The sequence below is a fragment of the Pteropus vampyrus genome, unplaced genomic scaffold, assembly GCF_000151845.1.
Source record: "Pteropus vampyrus isolate Shadow unplaced genomic scaffold, Pvam_2.0 Scaffold225, whole genome shotgun sequence".
Taxonomy (NCBI): domain Eukaryota; kingdom Metazoa; phylum Chordata; class Mammalia; order Chiroptera; family Pteropodidae; genus Pteropus; species Pteropus vampyrus.
In genome coordinates, this window is record NW_011889006.1 from 142,976 (window position 1) to 159,402 (window position 16,427).

The window sequence follows — 16,427 nt, forward strand, 5'->3', positions numbered from 1 at the left end:
TTATTTTTGCTTTTACTTCCCTTGCCTTTGAGGTCAAATTCATAAAATTCTCTTTAAGTCCAAGGTCCTTGAGTTTAGTTCCTATGTTTTCTTCTATACATTTTATTGATTCCGGTCTTACATTCAGGTCCTTAATCTATTTTGAGTTAATTTTGGTGTGTGGTGATAGACAACCGTCTAATTTCATTCTTTTGCAGGAGGCTTTCCAGTTTTCCCAGCACCATTTATTGAAGAGGCTTTCCTTTCTCCACCGTATATTTTGGACTTTTTTGTCAAACATTATTTGCCCATATAAATATGGGTTTACTTCTGGACTCTCCATCCTGTTCCACTGGTCCATGTGTCGGTTTTCTGCCAATACCATGCAGTTTTGATTACTGTTGCTTTGTAGTATAATTTGAATCAGGCAGAGTGACGCCTCCTGCCTCGTTCTTTTTCCTCGAGATGGCTTTGGCAATTCGGGGTTTTTTGTGCTTCCATACAAATTTGATGAGTTTTTGTTTCATCTTTTTAAAAAATGCCAATGAGATTTTGATGGAGATTGCATTAAATCTGTATATACTTTAGGTAATATGGTCATTTTAACTATGTTGATTCTTCCAATCCAATAACATGAAATTTCTTTCCATTTCTTTGTTTCTGCTTTGACTTCTTTTAATAGGGCCTTCTTATAGTTTTCATTATATAGGTCCTTCACATGTTTCATTAGATTTACCCCTAGGTATTTTATCCTTTTTGTTGAAATTGCGAAAGGAATTATTTTTTCTCCTTTTTTTTGACACTTCATTATTAGAGTACAAGAACGCTGTGGATTTTTGAATGTTGATTTTGTATCCAGAGACTTTACTGTATTTCCTTATTGTTTCTAGTAGTGTTCTTGTGGAGTAAGGTTCTCTATATAGAGAATCATGTCATCAACAAATAGTGACAGTTTGACTTCTTCATTTCCTATTTGGATGCCTTTTATATCTTTCTCTTGCATGACTGCACTCATTAGGCTCTCCAATGTTATACTGAATAATAGTGGCAACAGTGGACAGACTTGCCTTGTTTCTGCTCTTAGAGGGAAGGTTTTTAATTTTCACCATTAAGTATAATGTTAACTGAGGGTTTGTCATGTGTGGCCTTTATTATATTAAGGTACTTTCCTTCTATACTGATTTTGTGAAGTGTTTTGATCATAAATGGGTGCTGTATCTTGTCAAAGGCTTTTTCTTCATCTATTGATATATCATATGATTCTTATTTTTTAATTTGTTTATGTGGTGTATCACATTAATTGATTTGCATATGTTGAATCATCCCTGTGCCCCTTGGATGAAGGGGTGTGTAATCTTTTTAATATATTACTGTATTCGGTTCGCTAGCATCTCATTTAGGATTTTCACATCTGTGTTCATGAGAGATATTGGTCTGTAGTTTTCTTTTTTTGTGTTATCTTATCGAGTTTTGGTATCAGGGTAATAATGGCCTCATAAAATGAGCTGGGAAATATTGCCTCCTCTTGGATTTTTTGGAAGAGTTTGAGGAGAATAGGTATTAAATCTTCTTTGAATGTTTGGTAGAATTCACTGGTGAAGCTATCTGGTCCTGGACTTTTATTTTTTGGTAAGTTTTAGATGATTGTTTCAATTTCCATACTGCTGATCGGTCTATTTAGATTTTCCAGTTCTTGATTTAGTCCAAGAAGGTTGTATTTTTCTAAGTACTGGTCCATTTCTTCTAGGTTATTAAATTTGGTGTTATATAATTTTTCATAGTATTCTTGTATGATCCTTTGTATTTCTGCAGTGTCTGTTGTCATTTCCCCTCTTTCATCCCTGATTTTGTTGATTTGTGTCCTTTCTCTTTTTTCTTTAGTGAGTCTAGCCAGGAGTTTATCAATTTTATTAAACTTCTCCAAGAACCAGCTTTGTTGCATTTATTTTTCTATTGTTTTTCAGTTTGTTTGTTTTTGATTTCATTTATTTCTGCCCTAATATTGATGATTTCTTTCCTTTTACTGACTTTAAGCGTCATTTGTTCTTCCTTTTCTAGTTTTTTAAGATGAAGCATTAGATTGTTTATTTGGCTCATTCTTGTTTTTGGAGATAGACCTGTAATGATATGAACTTTCGTCTTTTTGCTGTGTTCTAAAAGTTTTGATATGTTGTGCTATCATTCTCATTCATTTCTATGTATCTCTTGATCTTTCTTTTTATTTCTTCTCTGACCTAGTTATTCTTCAGTAGCATGTTGTTTAATCTCCATGTATTTGTGGTTCTCCTGGAGGCAGCATATGGTTGGGTTTTGTTTCTTGATCCAATCTGCAACTCTGTGCCTTTTTATCAGTGAGTTCAGTCCATTTACATTTAGAGTGATTATTGAAATATGAGGTCTTCTTATAGCCATTTTAACTTTTGCTTTCTGGTAACTCGGTGTTTCCATTGCTTCCTTGTCCTTGTGTTTCTGTTTTCTTTATTTTGGTTGGCTTTTGTGGGTTTTGCCTCTGATTCTTCTTGTTTTATGTTATATACTTCCGTTCTGACTCTATGGTGTGTGGTTACCATTACAAATCTGAAAAAGATAGTTATATATATACAGTTGTCCATTTTCTTCTGTGTGTGCCTTATCTCCTTTCCCCTTTGCGAATTTGGATCTTTGAATCCTCCCCTTTTCAGTCATTGTTATCCCATTTTGTTTCTATGTATGCTGAATGTTCATTACTATTTTGCTATAGCAATTCTCTTCTTATTATTTAAGCTTATAATTCCCTGTTCTTAGTAAGGGTTGCTCCTCTCTTCTTCTATTTGCCTGATAGTCATTTTACTCCTAATTATGTATTTTTTTGTTGTTATTTTGTTTTAGGTGAGCTGAACTCTTTCTGAATTTTCTGTAGGGCAGTCCTCGTAGAGAATTTCCTCAATTTTTGTATGTCTGAAAAGGTCTTAATTTCCCTGCATATCTAAAGGATAGCTTAGCTGGATACATTATTCTAGGCTGGTAGTTCCTTTCACTTAATAGTTTAAATATTTGATTTCATGCTTTTCTGGCTTGTAAGGTCTGTGCTGAGAAGTCTGATGATAATCTAATGGGTTTTCCTTTATAGGTTACCATTTTCTTCTCCCTGGCTGCCCTGAGAATTCTATCTTTTCATTGATTTTTGATAACTTTAATACAATGTGTCTTGGTGAAGGCCTTTTGGGGTTGAGATAATTGGGTGTTCTGTTGACTTCTTGAATTCCAAGCTCCAGCTCATTCCTTAGATTTGGGAAATTCTCATCCAATATTTGTCTGAAAATACTTTCTAGTCCCTGCTCCTTTTCCTCACCTTCAGTAATGCCCATTTTTCTTAGATTTCCTCTCCTGATGGTATCAGCTAGTTCTTGTATTTCTCTTTCATTATTTTTTATTCTTCAGTTTCTCTCCTCTTCCTTCTGATTTATTTCTAGATTTCTGTCTTCGATATCACTGATCCTTTCCTCCATTTGGTTGACTCTATTTCCCAAGCTTGCTATTTCATTTTTTATCTCATGGAGTGTGTTCTTCATCTCCAGAAGTTCTATATGGTTCTTTTTGAGGGTTTCAATCTCCTTGCTCTGCTCATCTAGTTGTTTTTGCAATTTCTGAAATTGTTGTTAATGACTCGTTTCGGAACTCACTGAGTTTTTTCAGAAGTACCATCTTGAATTCTCTGTCACTTAAGTCTCATATTTCTGTCTGTAAGCTCATTTTCTGGAGATTTTTCTCTTTCTTTCTGAGATGATTTGTCACCTTGGTTGTTCATGGTGTTTAATGGACTATTTCTCTGACTGGGAATTAATGAAAGTATAATCTCCTATTTTTCCAGAAAGAAGATTTATTGTATATAAAGATCTCTAATTAGCCTGTTGCAAAGAAGGCACTTTTCTTTCGGCTTCCAGTAGGTGGCTTCTAAGCCTCTTGGACCCATGCTTTATATAAGGTCTTAATAATGCTTTTTTAATGTTTTTGTAGATATTTAATCACATTCACTATCCTCAGTTTTAGTCCCTGTCAGTGTCAACGACAGTATCAGCAGCATTTGCTCAGATTCCCCTGGGGCTCTGCGGTGATTGGTTTTGGAGGGTATGGGTTGGAGGTTGTGGGCTGCAGCTCAGCCTCGGTTTTGCAACTGCTGCCGGCAAAAATCAGCTGTTGTTCCTCTGCGGTCCCATCCCGCTTCTCTAATTTCTTCCCTGATGACTGGGCCCTGCAACCAGCCAGCCCAGCTCACAGCTTTCCATGTCAGGACTGTTCAGGGAACTTGCCATAGGAACTTACGTTCTTTCTCCCCTCCCCCTTCTCCTGCAAGGAGCTCAGGCGGCTGCCGGAGGCAGCTTCTTTATTACTCCCAGTCCACCACCCAACACCAGGGGTTTTGACCTTTGGTAGCTCTTACGCGCAGATCCCATGCTCCGACGTGCTAGTGTGCAGTTTGGGTGTTTTTTGTTGAGTTTTTGACATTCAGCTTATTGTTGTTTCAAGAGGAGAGATCTAGGAATGTCTTTCATGCCACCACGTTTTATCCAATCTTCTCTTGTTTTCTTATCCTTTTAGCCACTCCATCCCTTGGTTGGAGCACTTAATTCTTTTCCCTTTAAGGTACTTATTGATAGGAATGTAGTTGTTACCATTCTTTATTCCTGTTTTTGATACATGTTTTTTCTTCTTAAAGAAGTCCCTCCAACATTTTCTGTAATTCTGGCTTGGTGGTAATAAATTCCTTTAGTTTATTTTTGTCTGGGAAACTCTAAATGATAGCTTTGCTGGATAAATTATTCCTGTTGTATATTCTGGGTCTTCATTCTTTCAAATATTTTTTGCCAAGCCCTTCTGTACTGCATAGTCTCTCTTGAGAAATCAGCTGCCAGTCTATGGGTGTTCCCTTATAGGTAACTATCTGTTTTTCTCTCGCTGCATTTAAGATTCTCCCTTTGTATTTAAACTTTGACATTTTAATTATGATGTATATTGGTGTGGGCCTCTTTGGATCCCCGATTTTTGGAATCCTCTTCCTGGGGTTTTATGTCCATTTCCTTCACCAGGTGAGGGAAGTTTTCCATCATTATTTCTTCAAACAGCTGTTCAACATCTTGATTTTCTTCACTTACACCAATCAGACGAATATTTGGAACCTTAATAGTGTCCTATATCTTCTTTAAGTCATCTTTGTAGTCTTGGCCTCTTTTTTCTTGCCATTCTGTTTGAGTGTCCTGATTCCTTTCCTCTAGATAGAGCATGAAATCCTCTTCTTTATTCACTTTGTTTATTCCTTTGTTTATTTCCATTTGATATACTTCTCATCTCAGATAATGCATTCTCTATTTCAGACTGATTCCCTTTTATAATTTCTATTTCCATTTTTATGTTTTCTATCACTTTGTTGAAGTTCTCACTGAATTTATCTACACTTCCCAAAAGTTCATTGAACATCTTTATAACCAGTATTTTGAAATCTGCATCTGTTAAATTACTTGACTCCATTATATCTGGATCTCTGTTCTGTTCTGTCATATGGTTTCTGCTTCTTTGTCTTCACATTTTGGCTATCTTTCTGTGTCTGTTTCTATGGACTAAGCAAAGCTCCTAAGTCTCCGGTCTTATTAGTGTGGATTTGTGAAGTAGGTGTCCAATGGCACAGTCCTGAGAGGGATTCAGCTGCAGGCCAAATTTAGCCCAAGCCTCTACTCCTCTGGGGCCACCTACTAAGATTCAGCAAGCAATCCACAGATGCTGTGCTCATAGTTGCCTCAAAAGGCCACACCAGAAACCGAGGCCAGATACATCCAGTGTGAGTCTAGGCGCTGCTCAGCAAGAATCTGAGTCGCTGAGAATATACTTGGACATGGCTTGGGTGGGGCCCAGGTTGGGGTAGGTGGGGTTTCAGAGAATCCTCTGGGGGGAGCGACCTCTGGTATTCAGTTTGATGATGTCACAGCTATGGCGGCACTGTGTCCGCACACTGGGAGAGGGGAGAGCTCAGCAGGGAACAATGAATACTGCTGGCCTCTCCAACAATATCTCCCTGTTAGTCCTTCGGGCCCGCTTTGTGCAGCCGATCCAGCACTGGTACTCAGAGCGAGCAGGTCGGTCACTGCAAAAATCTGCTTGTGGACACAGCCCCTTTAAGAGGCTTCTGCCACTGCCAATGCTGCAGCCTCCGTCTCACTCAGCCGCTCGGAACTGGTCACCCTACATCCTCGAACCATCCTACCTTCTGCCGTTGCAGAGTGCTTTCTTGGATTTCTCCTGAGTTGTATGGCTCGTTCATCTATATCCCAGGAGATTTTTCTTTGCTGCTGCTCCTTGTTTCCGTCACAACTTTGATTTGGTTGCCAGAGGGATGAACAGAGAACTATCATCTACACCGTTTTGAAGCATTCCCTCCACAACACCTTCTTGATCTATGGCTCATTTTACTACATTTCAGTCTACTGTCCAGACCTTTGTTCTACTGTGTTGTGGGTAGTGACAACAGTTATTGAAACCTAAAGCAAAAAAACAAGCAAAGGAAAATAGAAGAGAAATAGAAGAGTACAATGGAATCTTCAAAACATTTTCCAAACATAATTCACTAATTCAACAGATATTTGGTGAAGTATGAAGACCTTCTAGGTGCTTAGCATACTTCAAGGTTTCTATTCATGAAGAACTCACGTTCTTGCAATAAGAGACAGATAATTTCTAAAAAACATTTAACAAGTAAATAAATTCCATAGTGTGTTAGAATGATAGAAATGCTATGAAAAAGTACAACAGAGTATAGGGATATTAAGTGATTAGAGGTAAGCTCAAGAAGTAAATTTATTATTTATTTATTTAATAAATATTACTGAATTATTTTTTATTTTTCAAGTACAGTTAGCATTCAAATTTTTTTCCTTTCCTTTTTATCATGTTTATTTTGGATCTTTGCATTTTTTAAATTATTTTTTATTTTTCACTTACAGTTGGCATAAAATATTATATTAGTTTCAGGTGTACAACATAATGATTAGACATTATATAACTTACAAAAGTGATTACCCTGATAAATCTGGTATCCATCTTACACCATACATAGTTATTACAACATTGTCAACTATATTCATTATGCTGTACTTTACATCTCCATGACTATTTTGTAACTACCAATTTGTACTTCTTAATCCCTTCCTTTTTCACCCAAATCCCAAACCCCCTCCCACCTGCAAACCATCAAAATATTCTGTTTCTATGAGTTTGTTTCTGTTTTGTTTGTTTATTTTGTTTTTTAGATTCCACATGTAATAAAATCATATGGCATTTGTCCTTCTCTGTCTGATTTACTACGCTCAGCACTATAATCTTTGGGTCCATCCATGTTGCTGAAGATGGCAAGATTTTATTTCTTTATGGCTGAGTAATATTCCATTGTATATAAATAACATCTCTTCTTTATCCATTCATTGATTGATGGACCCTCAGGTTGATATTTAATATTATTTTATATTAGTTCCAGGTGTGTGGCGCAGTGGTTAGGCATTTATATAATTTACAAAGTGATCCCCCTGACTAGTCTAGTACCCACCTGGCACTATGTATAGTTATTATCATATTGTTGACTATATTGCCTATGCTTTATTTTACATCTTCATGACTATTTTATAAATACAAATTTGCACTTCTCAATCCCATTACCTTTTTCACCCCACACCCCTAATCCTCCTCCTACCTGGTAATCATCAGCTTGTTTCCTGTATCTATGAGTCTATTTATGTTTTGTTTGTTTATTTTTTTCTTTAGATTCCATAACTCAGTGAATTATATAATATTTGTCTTTTTCTGTCTGACTTATTTCACTTAGCATAATACCTTCCAGATCCAACCATGTTGTCACTAATGGTAAAATTTCATTTTTTTACTTATAGTCAAGTCATAGTATATTGTGTATATATACCACAATTTCTTATCCAATCATCTGTTGATGGGCACTTAGATTACTTCTATGTCTTGGCTATTGTAAATAATGCTGCAATGAACATAGGGGTGCACGTGTCTTTTTAAACTACTGTTTTAGAATTCTTCAGATAAATACCCGGCAGTGGAATTGCTGGGTCATAAGGTAGTTATATTTTTAATTTTTTGAGGAACTTCCATACCATTTTTGCACCAATTTGCAATCTCATCAGCAGTACATGAGGATTCCTTTCTCTTGACATTTTTGCCAACTCCTGTTGTTTGTTGATTTATTGATGATGGCCATTCTAACAGGTGTGAGGTAATATCTCATTGTGATTTTAATTTGCATTTCTCCAATGATTAGTGACATTAAGCATCTTTTCATATGTCTGTTGGCCTTCTGTATGTCCTTTTTGATGAAATGTCCATTCAAGTCTTCATCTCATTTTTTAATTGGATTGTTTGTTCTTTTGGTGTTAAATTGTATGAGTTCTTTATAAATTTTAGATATTAACTACTTACCAGATGTATCATTGGCAAATGTCTTCTCCCATGCAGTAGCTTGTCTTTTCATTTTGTCGATAGTTTTCTTTACTATGTACTTTTAGTTTGATATAGTCTCATTTCTTTGTTTTTTTCTTTTGTTTCCTGTGCCTTGAGGAGACATATACAAAAAAAGAAATAAATTACTAAGAGCGATGTCAAAGAGTTTACTGCCTGTTTTTTCTTTAAGTTTTATGATTTTAGGTCTTACATTTAAGTCTTTAATCTATTTTGAGTTTATTCTTGTATATCATGTAAGAAAGTAGTAAAGTTTCATTTTTGCATGTATCTGTCCATTTTTCCTAACACTGTTTGTTGAAGAGTGTCTTTACCCCATTGAATATTCTTCACTCCTTTGTCACGGATTGATTGACCATATAGGTTTGTTTCTGGGCTCTCTATCCTGTTCCATTAATTTATGTCTCTGTTTCTATACAGGGACCATGCTGTTCTGATTATTATAGCCTTTTAGTAAATTCTGATATCAGGTAACATGATAAGTCCATCTTTGCTCTTTCTCAAGATTGCTTTTGCTTTTCGAGATCTTCTGTGGTTCCATATAAATATAAGATTAATTTGTTCTAGTTCTGTGAAAAATGCCATTGGTATTTTGAATCTATAGATTACTTTGGGTAGTATGGACATTTTAATGATTTTAATTCTTTGTATCCATTAGCATGGTATATACGTCCAACTATTTGCATCTTCAATTTTTTTTTCAATGTCTTATAATTTTCTGAATACAGATCTTTTACCTTCTTGGTTAAATTCATTCCTAGGTATTTTTTGATGTAATTTTAAATTAGATAGTTTTGTTCATTTCTTTTTCTGGTAGTTCATTATTGGTGTATAGAAATGCAACCAATTTCCGAATATTAACTTTGTATCTTGCTACTTTACTAAAATCATTTAAAAGTGTTAATAGTTTTTGTTAGAATGCTTAGGGATCTCTCTATATAGCATCATGTCTTCTGCAAATAATGACAGTTTCACTTCCTCCTTTCCAATTTGGATGTCTTTTATTTCTTTTTCTAGTCTGATTGCTGCGGCTAGGACTTCCAATACTATGTTGAATAGAAATGGTAAAAGTGGACATCTTTGTCTTGTTCTTGACCTTAAGGAAAATGCTTTTAGCTTTTCCCCATTGAAAATAAATGTTAGCTGCGTGTTTGTCATATATGACCTTTATTATGTTGAGGTATGAGCCCTCTATTCTCACTTTACTCAACTTTTTTTTTAATCATAATTAGATGTTGGATTTTGTCAAATGTTTCTTCTATATCTATTGATATGATCACATATTTTATATGTTTCATTTTGTTGATGTGGTGTATCATGTTAATTGATTTCCAAATATACTTGATCATGGTGTATGATCTATTTAATGTCTTGCTGAATTTGATTTGCTAATATTTTGTTGAAGATTTTTGCATCTATGTTCATTAGGAATGTTGGCCTATAATATTTTTTTTTTCTAATGTCTTTGTCTAGTTTGGTAATTAGGATAATGGTGGCCTTGTAAAATGAGCTTGGGACTCTTCCCTCTTCTTGAATTTTTCAGAATAGTTTGAGAAAAATAAGTGTTAATTCTTCTTTGAATGTTTGGTAAAATTTACTCATGAAGCAATCTGGTCCAGGACTTATGTTTGCTGGAATTTTTTTTTATTACTGATTGATTTTATTAGTAGTTATTAGTCTGTTCAAATTTTCTGTTTCTTCTTGGTTCAGTCTTGGAAAACTGTGTTTCTAGGAATTTATCCATTTCTTTCAGATTGTCCAATTTGTTGGCATATAATTGTTTGTAGAATTTTCTTATAATCTTTTTATGTCTGTGGTGCTAATTGCCCTCCTTCATTTCTGATTTTTTTAATTTGTGTCTTCTCTTTTTTCTGGATAAGTCTTGTTAAAGGTTTATCTGTTTTATTTAGCTTTTCAAAGTACCAGCTCTTGGTTTCATTGATCTTTTGTATTGTTTTTTCAGATTCTATTGTTTACTTCTACTCTGATCTTTATTGTTTCCTTTTTTACACTCACTTTGGGCTTTGTTTTTCTTCTTTTTATAGTTCTTTTAGATGTAAGGTTAGACTGGATATTTGAGATTTTTCTTCAGGTAGGCCTGTATTGCTCTGAATTTCCCTCTTATAACTACTTTGGCTGTGTCTCATAGATTTTTAGGTCATCATATTTTTATTTTTATTTGTCTCAAGGTATTTTTATTTCTTCCTTGATCTTTTTGTTAACCTATTTATTGTTTAATAGTATGTTATTCAGTCTCCATGTGGTTGTGTGCTTTTCGGTTTTCTTCTTGTAATTGATTTCTAGATTCATACCATTGTGATCAGAGAAGATCCTTGATATGATTTCAGTCTTCTTAAATTTATTGAGACCTTATTTGTAGCCTATCATGTAGACTATCATGGAAAATGTTTTTCATGTGCTTGAAATATTTATGTCCATAAATATCTGCTTTATATATTTAGATACTCCTGCATGGGTGAGTAAATGTTTATAAGAGTTATATCCTTTTGTTGGATTGATTCCTTTATCATTATAAAACATCTTTCTATTATGGCCTTTGTTTTAAAGTCCATTTTGTCTGGTATAAATATTGCCTCCCCAACTTTTTTGTTTCTTTGTTTCCATTTGCACAAAATTCTTTCTCATTTTCTTACTTTCCTTCTGTGTGTGTGTTTTGATGTGAAGTAAGTATCTTGTAGGCCGCATATGTAGGGGTCTTGTTTTCTTATCCATTCAGCTACCCTATGTCTTTTGATTGGAGAATTTAATCCATTTATATTTAAAGTGATTATTGATAGGTATGTAGTTATTGCAATTTTATTTTTCATATTTTGGATCTTTTCTTCTTCTTAAAGAAGTCTCTCTAACATTTCCTGTAATGATGAACTCCTTTAGGTTTTTCTTGTCTGGTAAGCTCTTTATCTGTCTTTCCATTCCAAATGATAGCTTGGCTGAATAGAATAATTTTGGTTATAAGTTCTTATTTTCATCACTTTGAAGATTTTGTTCCAATTACTTTAGGCCTACAAAGTTTCTGTTAAGAAATCAGCTGATAGTCTTATGAAAGCTCCTTTGTAGATAACTGCTTTTCTCTTGCTACTTTTAAGATTTTCTCTTTGTCTTTAACCTTTGACATTTTAATTATTAAGTGTTTTGGTGCAGCCCTCTTTGGGTTCATCTTGTTTGGAAGTCTCTGAGCTTCCTGGACTTGTTTACATATCTATTTCCTTCACCAGGTTAGGAAGTCTTCCATCATTATTTTTTCAAATAGGTTTTCAATTCTTTGTTTTCTCTCTTCTCCTTCTGGTTCCTCTATGAGTCCAATGTTCTTATGCTTGGTATTGTCCCAAAGGTTCCTTAAACTACCCTCAATTTCTTAAATTCTTTTTCTTCTTTGCTGTTCCAAATGAGTGTTTTCCACTGCCTTCTCTTCCAAATTGCTGATTCAGTCCCCTGCTTCATCTAATCTGCTATTAATTTCATCTAAGGTATTCTTTATCTCAGTTTTTGTATTCTTCATTTCTGACTTTTTTTTGTGGTTTCTATCTCTTTGTCTAAGCTCTCAGTGAGTTATTTTTTATTTTCCCAAATCCACTGAGCAGTCTTATAACCAGTGTTTCAAACTCTATATATTATAGGTTGCTTGCCTCCATTTTGTTTAGTTCTTTCTCTGGAATTTTGTCCTATTCTTTCATTTGAGACATGTTTCTTTGTCTCCCCATTATGGATGCATCTCTGTATTTGTTACTATGTATTAGGTAGATCTGCTATGTCTCCCAGTCTTAGCAGGTTGGCCTTATGTAGTAGGTTTCCTGTGGGGCCCCGTAAAACATTCTCCCTGGTTACCTGGTGTGGTTTGCATGTGTCTTCCTATTATAGTTGAGTGTCGATTGCTGTTGGAATGTCAGTGAGTGGAATTGAGCCTTAGGCTGACTGGCTGTGAGGACTGGCTGTGAAGACTGGCTATGACTACAGGGGATGCATGTGATTCTGGTGCCTGACAAGTCCACTGTTTGGACTGGTGCTCTGTTGTGATCTGAAGCTGGCCACCAGGTGTGTTGGCTCTGAGGCCTCTTTGCTCTGGTGCAGGTCAAAGTCAGCTGCTGCTTGTGCCCAACTTAAGGCCACCTGGTAGGAACTACAAAGTAATCTGTGGTTTGTAGTTGCCTATGCTGGGCCTGGAGGCAACTGTGAGAGGCTATGCTGTGACCTGAGACTAGTGCCACTAGTGCCAGGCTTGGGGCCACTTAAAAGAACTACAGGATATGCTCAGGCCAGCCACTGTTTGTTTTGGGTTTGTGGACCTTTGAGAGATTTTAGGAAAGTCTGCATTGCTGGCGAAGTCCAGCTGCTTGTGAGAAACAGCCGCCGAAATAGGTTCGGGCCAGTGCACAAGTCGGGTGAGCGGGGTCTCAGGGAATCACCAGGGTGGGGTGAGCAGTGTTAGCAAGGTTGATGAAACTCAGACTTGGTGCTTGCCTGTGCCTATAGGCTTGGTGGGGGAAGGGCTTAACAAAGGAACAATGAAGGCCGCCAGCACTTCTGCTTGTGCCTGCCAGGTGTGTTTGAGGAGGGGTCACTTTCGCCCAGGAGAGAGCTGCCTCTTCAGCCCTCACTCTAAAGCCAATCATTTCAGCTCCTTCCATATGTCCCTGTGCTTTTCGAGATATTGTCCCTTCATTGGAGCTTATGGCAAGTATACGTGAGCAAGTATATGTGAGTCTGTACTTTCGACCTTTAAGAAAATGCCTGGGTCTACAGCAGCCTTTCATCTCACCTGAATGGAGTCTCCACTGATATTCACAACAGATATTGTGGGGACTTTTTTTCCTGGAAGTCGTGCTCTGGCCTGGGGCACCCAGTGTGCGTCTGGGATCCTTTACTCCACAGGGGGAATCTCTGCAGCCAAGATAACCCTCCTGATTCTTAACCACCACACATGAGTGTGAGACAAGCCTGTTTCACCTCTTCACCCTTCCTACCAGGCTTAATGTAGCTTCTTCTTTATATCCTTAGTTATAGAAATTCTGTTCAGCTAGACTTCAGGTGGTTCTCTATGGTGGTTGTTCTATAATTTCAAATATTACTGAATTCTTACTATATACCATGACTCTCCTAGGTACCTGAGATACAGATTTGAACAAGACATAACATCCCAATGCCTCCTAGAGTGTACATTATCATGGGAAAGACAATATATGTACATAAAAACAATTTTTAAGAGATAATTTTTAAATTTTTTCTTTCAATTGCCCTAATATAGAAAAAACAAAAATGAAGACTGACATGTCAAATATAAACATATAGTATATGGAACACAGTTTCTTATGACTTCTTGTTTAATAAAGATTTTTTTCCTCTCTCTATATCCTACCTTCCCATTACCTTCCTGCTCTGAAATGGTCACTCCTCAGCCGATCATGTGGGCACTTATGGCACAAATGTCTACCAGACATATGGTGCCTTTGGCCAGTTCACATATGAATTTGATGGAGATGAGCTCTTCTACGTAGACCTGGAAAAAACGGAAACTGTGTGGCGACTGCCTGAATTTAGCAATTTTACCAAGTTTGATACTCAAAGTGCCCTGAGAAACATTGTTGTGGCAAAAAGAAATTTAGATATCTTGATAAAAAATTCCAACTTTACACCTGCCATGAATGGTGAGTGTCCACAAATTTGTCTCTCTTTGCTGCATCTACCACACATTTTAGGTCTCTTTTCTTTTTTCCCCAGAATAGCTACTCTTCCTACTATAATATAAATTCTTTCACCTTCTTATTTCATTTCCCAGTAGATACTCAGTCTCCATCATATCTACTTAATCTTTAAATATCCCTCCCCTAGATTCCATGAGATACTCCTGTACTCCTGTAAGAGAATATTCCCAACCTCTTGGCCTAAGGAGCACACACACAAACACACACACGCTCACTCACACCATGCCCTGTGGATTCCCAAAGAGAGGAAATTGTTCTACACTTCATAGTAATTCAAAAGTAGAGGAAAGTTCAGAAGAGAGGACAGTTCAGAATCTGCAGATAAAAATGCCAGCACCCCTTCTAAAGTCACCATAGATAACATTAAGTTTCTTCATTTAGAAAATGAAAAAGTCAAAGTAGAAGTTTTGGACAAGGCTGCCGGGGGGGGGGGGGGGGCAGGGAGAGAGTGAAATAAATGATCTAAGAAATAGGTGAGAAAAAAGTGGGAAGGAGGCTGTTGCTTACTGTAAAATGAGTCTGGAAAGACACAGGGAATATATATCACTAACAGCCAGGGAATTGTGAATGGGAGGGATCCCCCAAACTGATTAAGAAACTCAATGCATAGTAGTCAGAAATTCAAATCAGTGTTTTGTCTTCATTGTAGAAATTCCTGAAGTGGCTGTGTTTCCCAAATCTTCTGTGATCCTTGGTATTCCCAACACCCTCATCTGCCTAGTGGACAATATATTTCCTCCTGTGATCAACATTACCTGGTTTTATAATGGACACTCAGTTGTAGAAGGAGTTACTGAGACAACCTTCTACCCTAAAAGTGACCACTCTTTCTTCAAGCTCAGTTACCTCACTTTTCTTCCCTCCACTGATGATTTCTATGACTGCAGGGTGGAGCACTGGGGCCTGGAAGAGCCACTCCTCAAACACTGGGGTATGTATAAATCCCATCATTGTTTGCAAATTCTCTGATTCAATCCCAAGTCCACATCATCGTGCCTTATAGCTCTTAATTCCCAGAATCACAACTCTTTTTCCCACAATTGCAAAATTTTCTGATGGACTTCACTCTTCTCTCAATGTCCAGGTGTCTTGTCCGTTTCCAAACACACACACGATTCTCTACATATTTATGCCCTACATACAGTGTCCTTTAACCCTATAGGTTTCTTTTTTCTCAGAGCCTGAGATCCCAACCCCTATGTCAGAGCTGACAGAGACTGTGGTCTGTGCCTTGGGGTTGGCCACGGGCCTCGTGGGCATTGTGATGGGCACCATCCTAATCATCCGAAGCCTGTGCAGAGATGGTGCCTCCAGACACTGAAGGACCACGTGAGTCATGGCTTAGAAAATAGGAAGGTGAGAATTAGAAGTATCAGATATGAAACGATGTTCCTTCAGGTAGTAAAGCCAAGGGTGGAGGATTGGCACCCAGGATATATGTGTTTGAAAAATTATGGGCAAATTGGAGGATGGGTTGACCTTGGGACAGGAGCTGAAGATCCATCAATCTCATGCTGTTTCCTGTTTCAGGTAATTAATCTTTACAAGAAAGAAGAAGAATGGTTCGAATTCTAGGTCTTTGTCTTGACCTTGATATATGACTTAGATCTGCTCCTTGTTTCACTTCATCATATTGCTCCTTCTAGAGCCTCCTCACTTTCCTGCTTGAGTGAAATTTGTAGAGAATTTTTCCTTCAGAGATCATTGACTGTTATGAATTCTTCCAACATAATCTTCTATTGATTGACAACTTTTCACAGAAAGACCCGGACAATTTCACTCAGCCACCTAGTTCTTAGTCACCCTAATTCAATATCTATGCCAAAATATATGTATATATCTTTCTGGGGTATCTTTGTTTAGAGTATACATTTTCTCTGTCTTTTTGATAGAACTAATTCGGGTCATAAATAAGAAGAGAAGACCTTCTGCTTGAATGTTAGCAGATGTTTCAGTGCCATTTGACCTCTTTCCCAGGTCATGTTAATACCACACAATCAAGGTGTCCAAATAATATTGTAACATAATAAATGTGTTCTTTTCCTTTCTGTACTTTTATTTTGTTCCCTCTCTCTCCCTGCCCATTTAGGTATCAGCAAAGACAGTGCATACTTTCTCCCCTCAGCATAGTGTTTTTATATCTGAAATGGAAAAAAAAAAAAAATGGAGGAAGGAAAATGTTTAGGTATTCAATTTTAAAATAAAATTCTAAAATCTATAGAAGAG

General features: G+C 36.7%; 1 protein-coding gene across 1 annotated transcript in view; it reads left to right on the forward strand.

Annotated features, from left to right (window-relative positions):
• The window catches only part of LOC105300962 (HLA class II histocompatibility antigen, DQ alpha 2 chain-like), an 18,664-nt gene extending 2,467 nt beyond the window's left edge, over window positions 1-16,197 (forward strand). The window contains exons 2-5 of the mRNA XM_011373404.1: window positions 13,896-14,144; window positions 14,851-15,132; window positions 15,380-15,557; window positions 15,732-16,197. Coding sequence (XP_011371706.1) covers window positions 13,896-14,144; window positions 14,851-15,132; window positions 15,380-15,522 — 674 coding nt within the window. The 3' untranslated portion in view covers window positions 15,523-15,557; window positions 15,732-16,197. The remainder of the gene's footprint in view (window positions 1-13,895; window positions 14,145-14,850; window positions 15,133-15,379; window positions 15,558-15,731) is intronic.
• The last annotated feature ends 230 nt before the right edge of the window (window positions 16,198-16,427 follow it).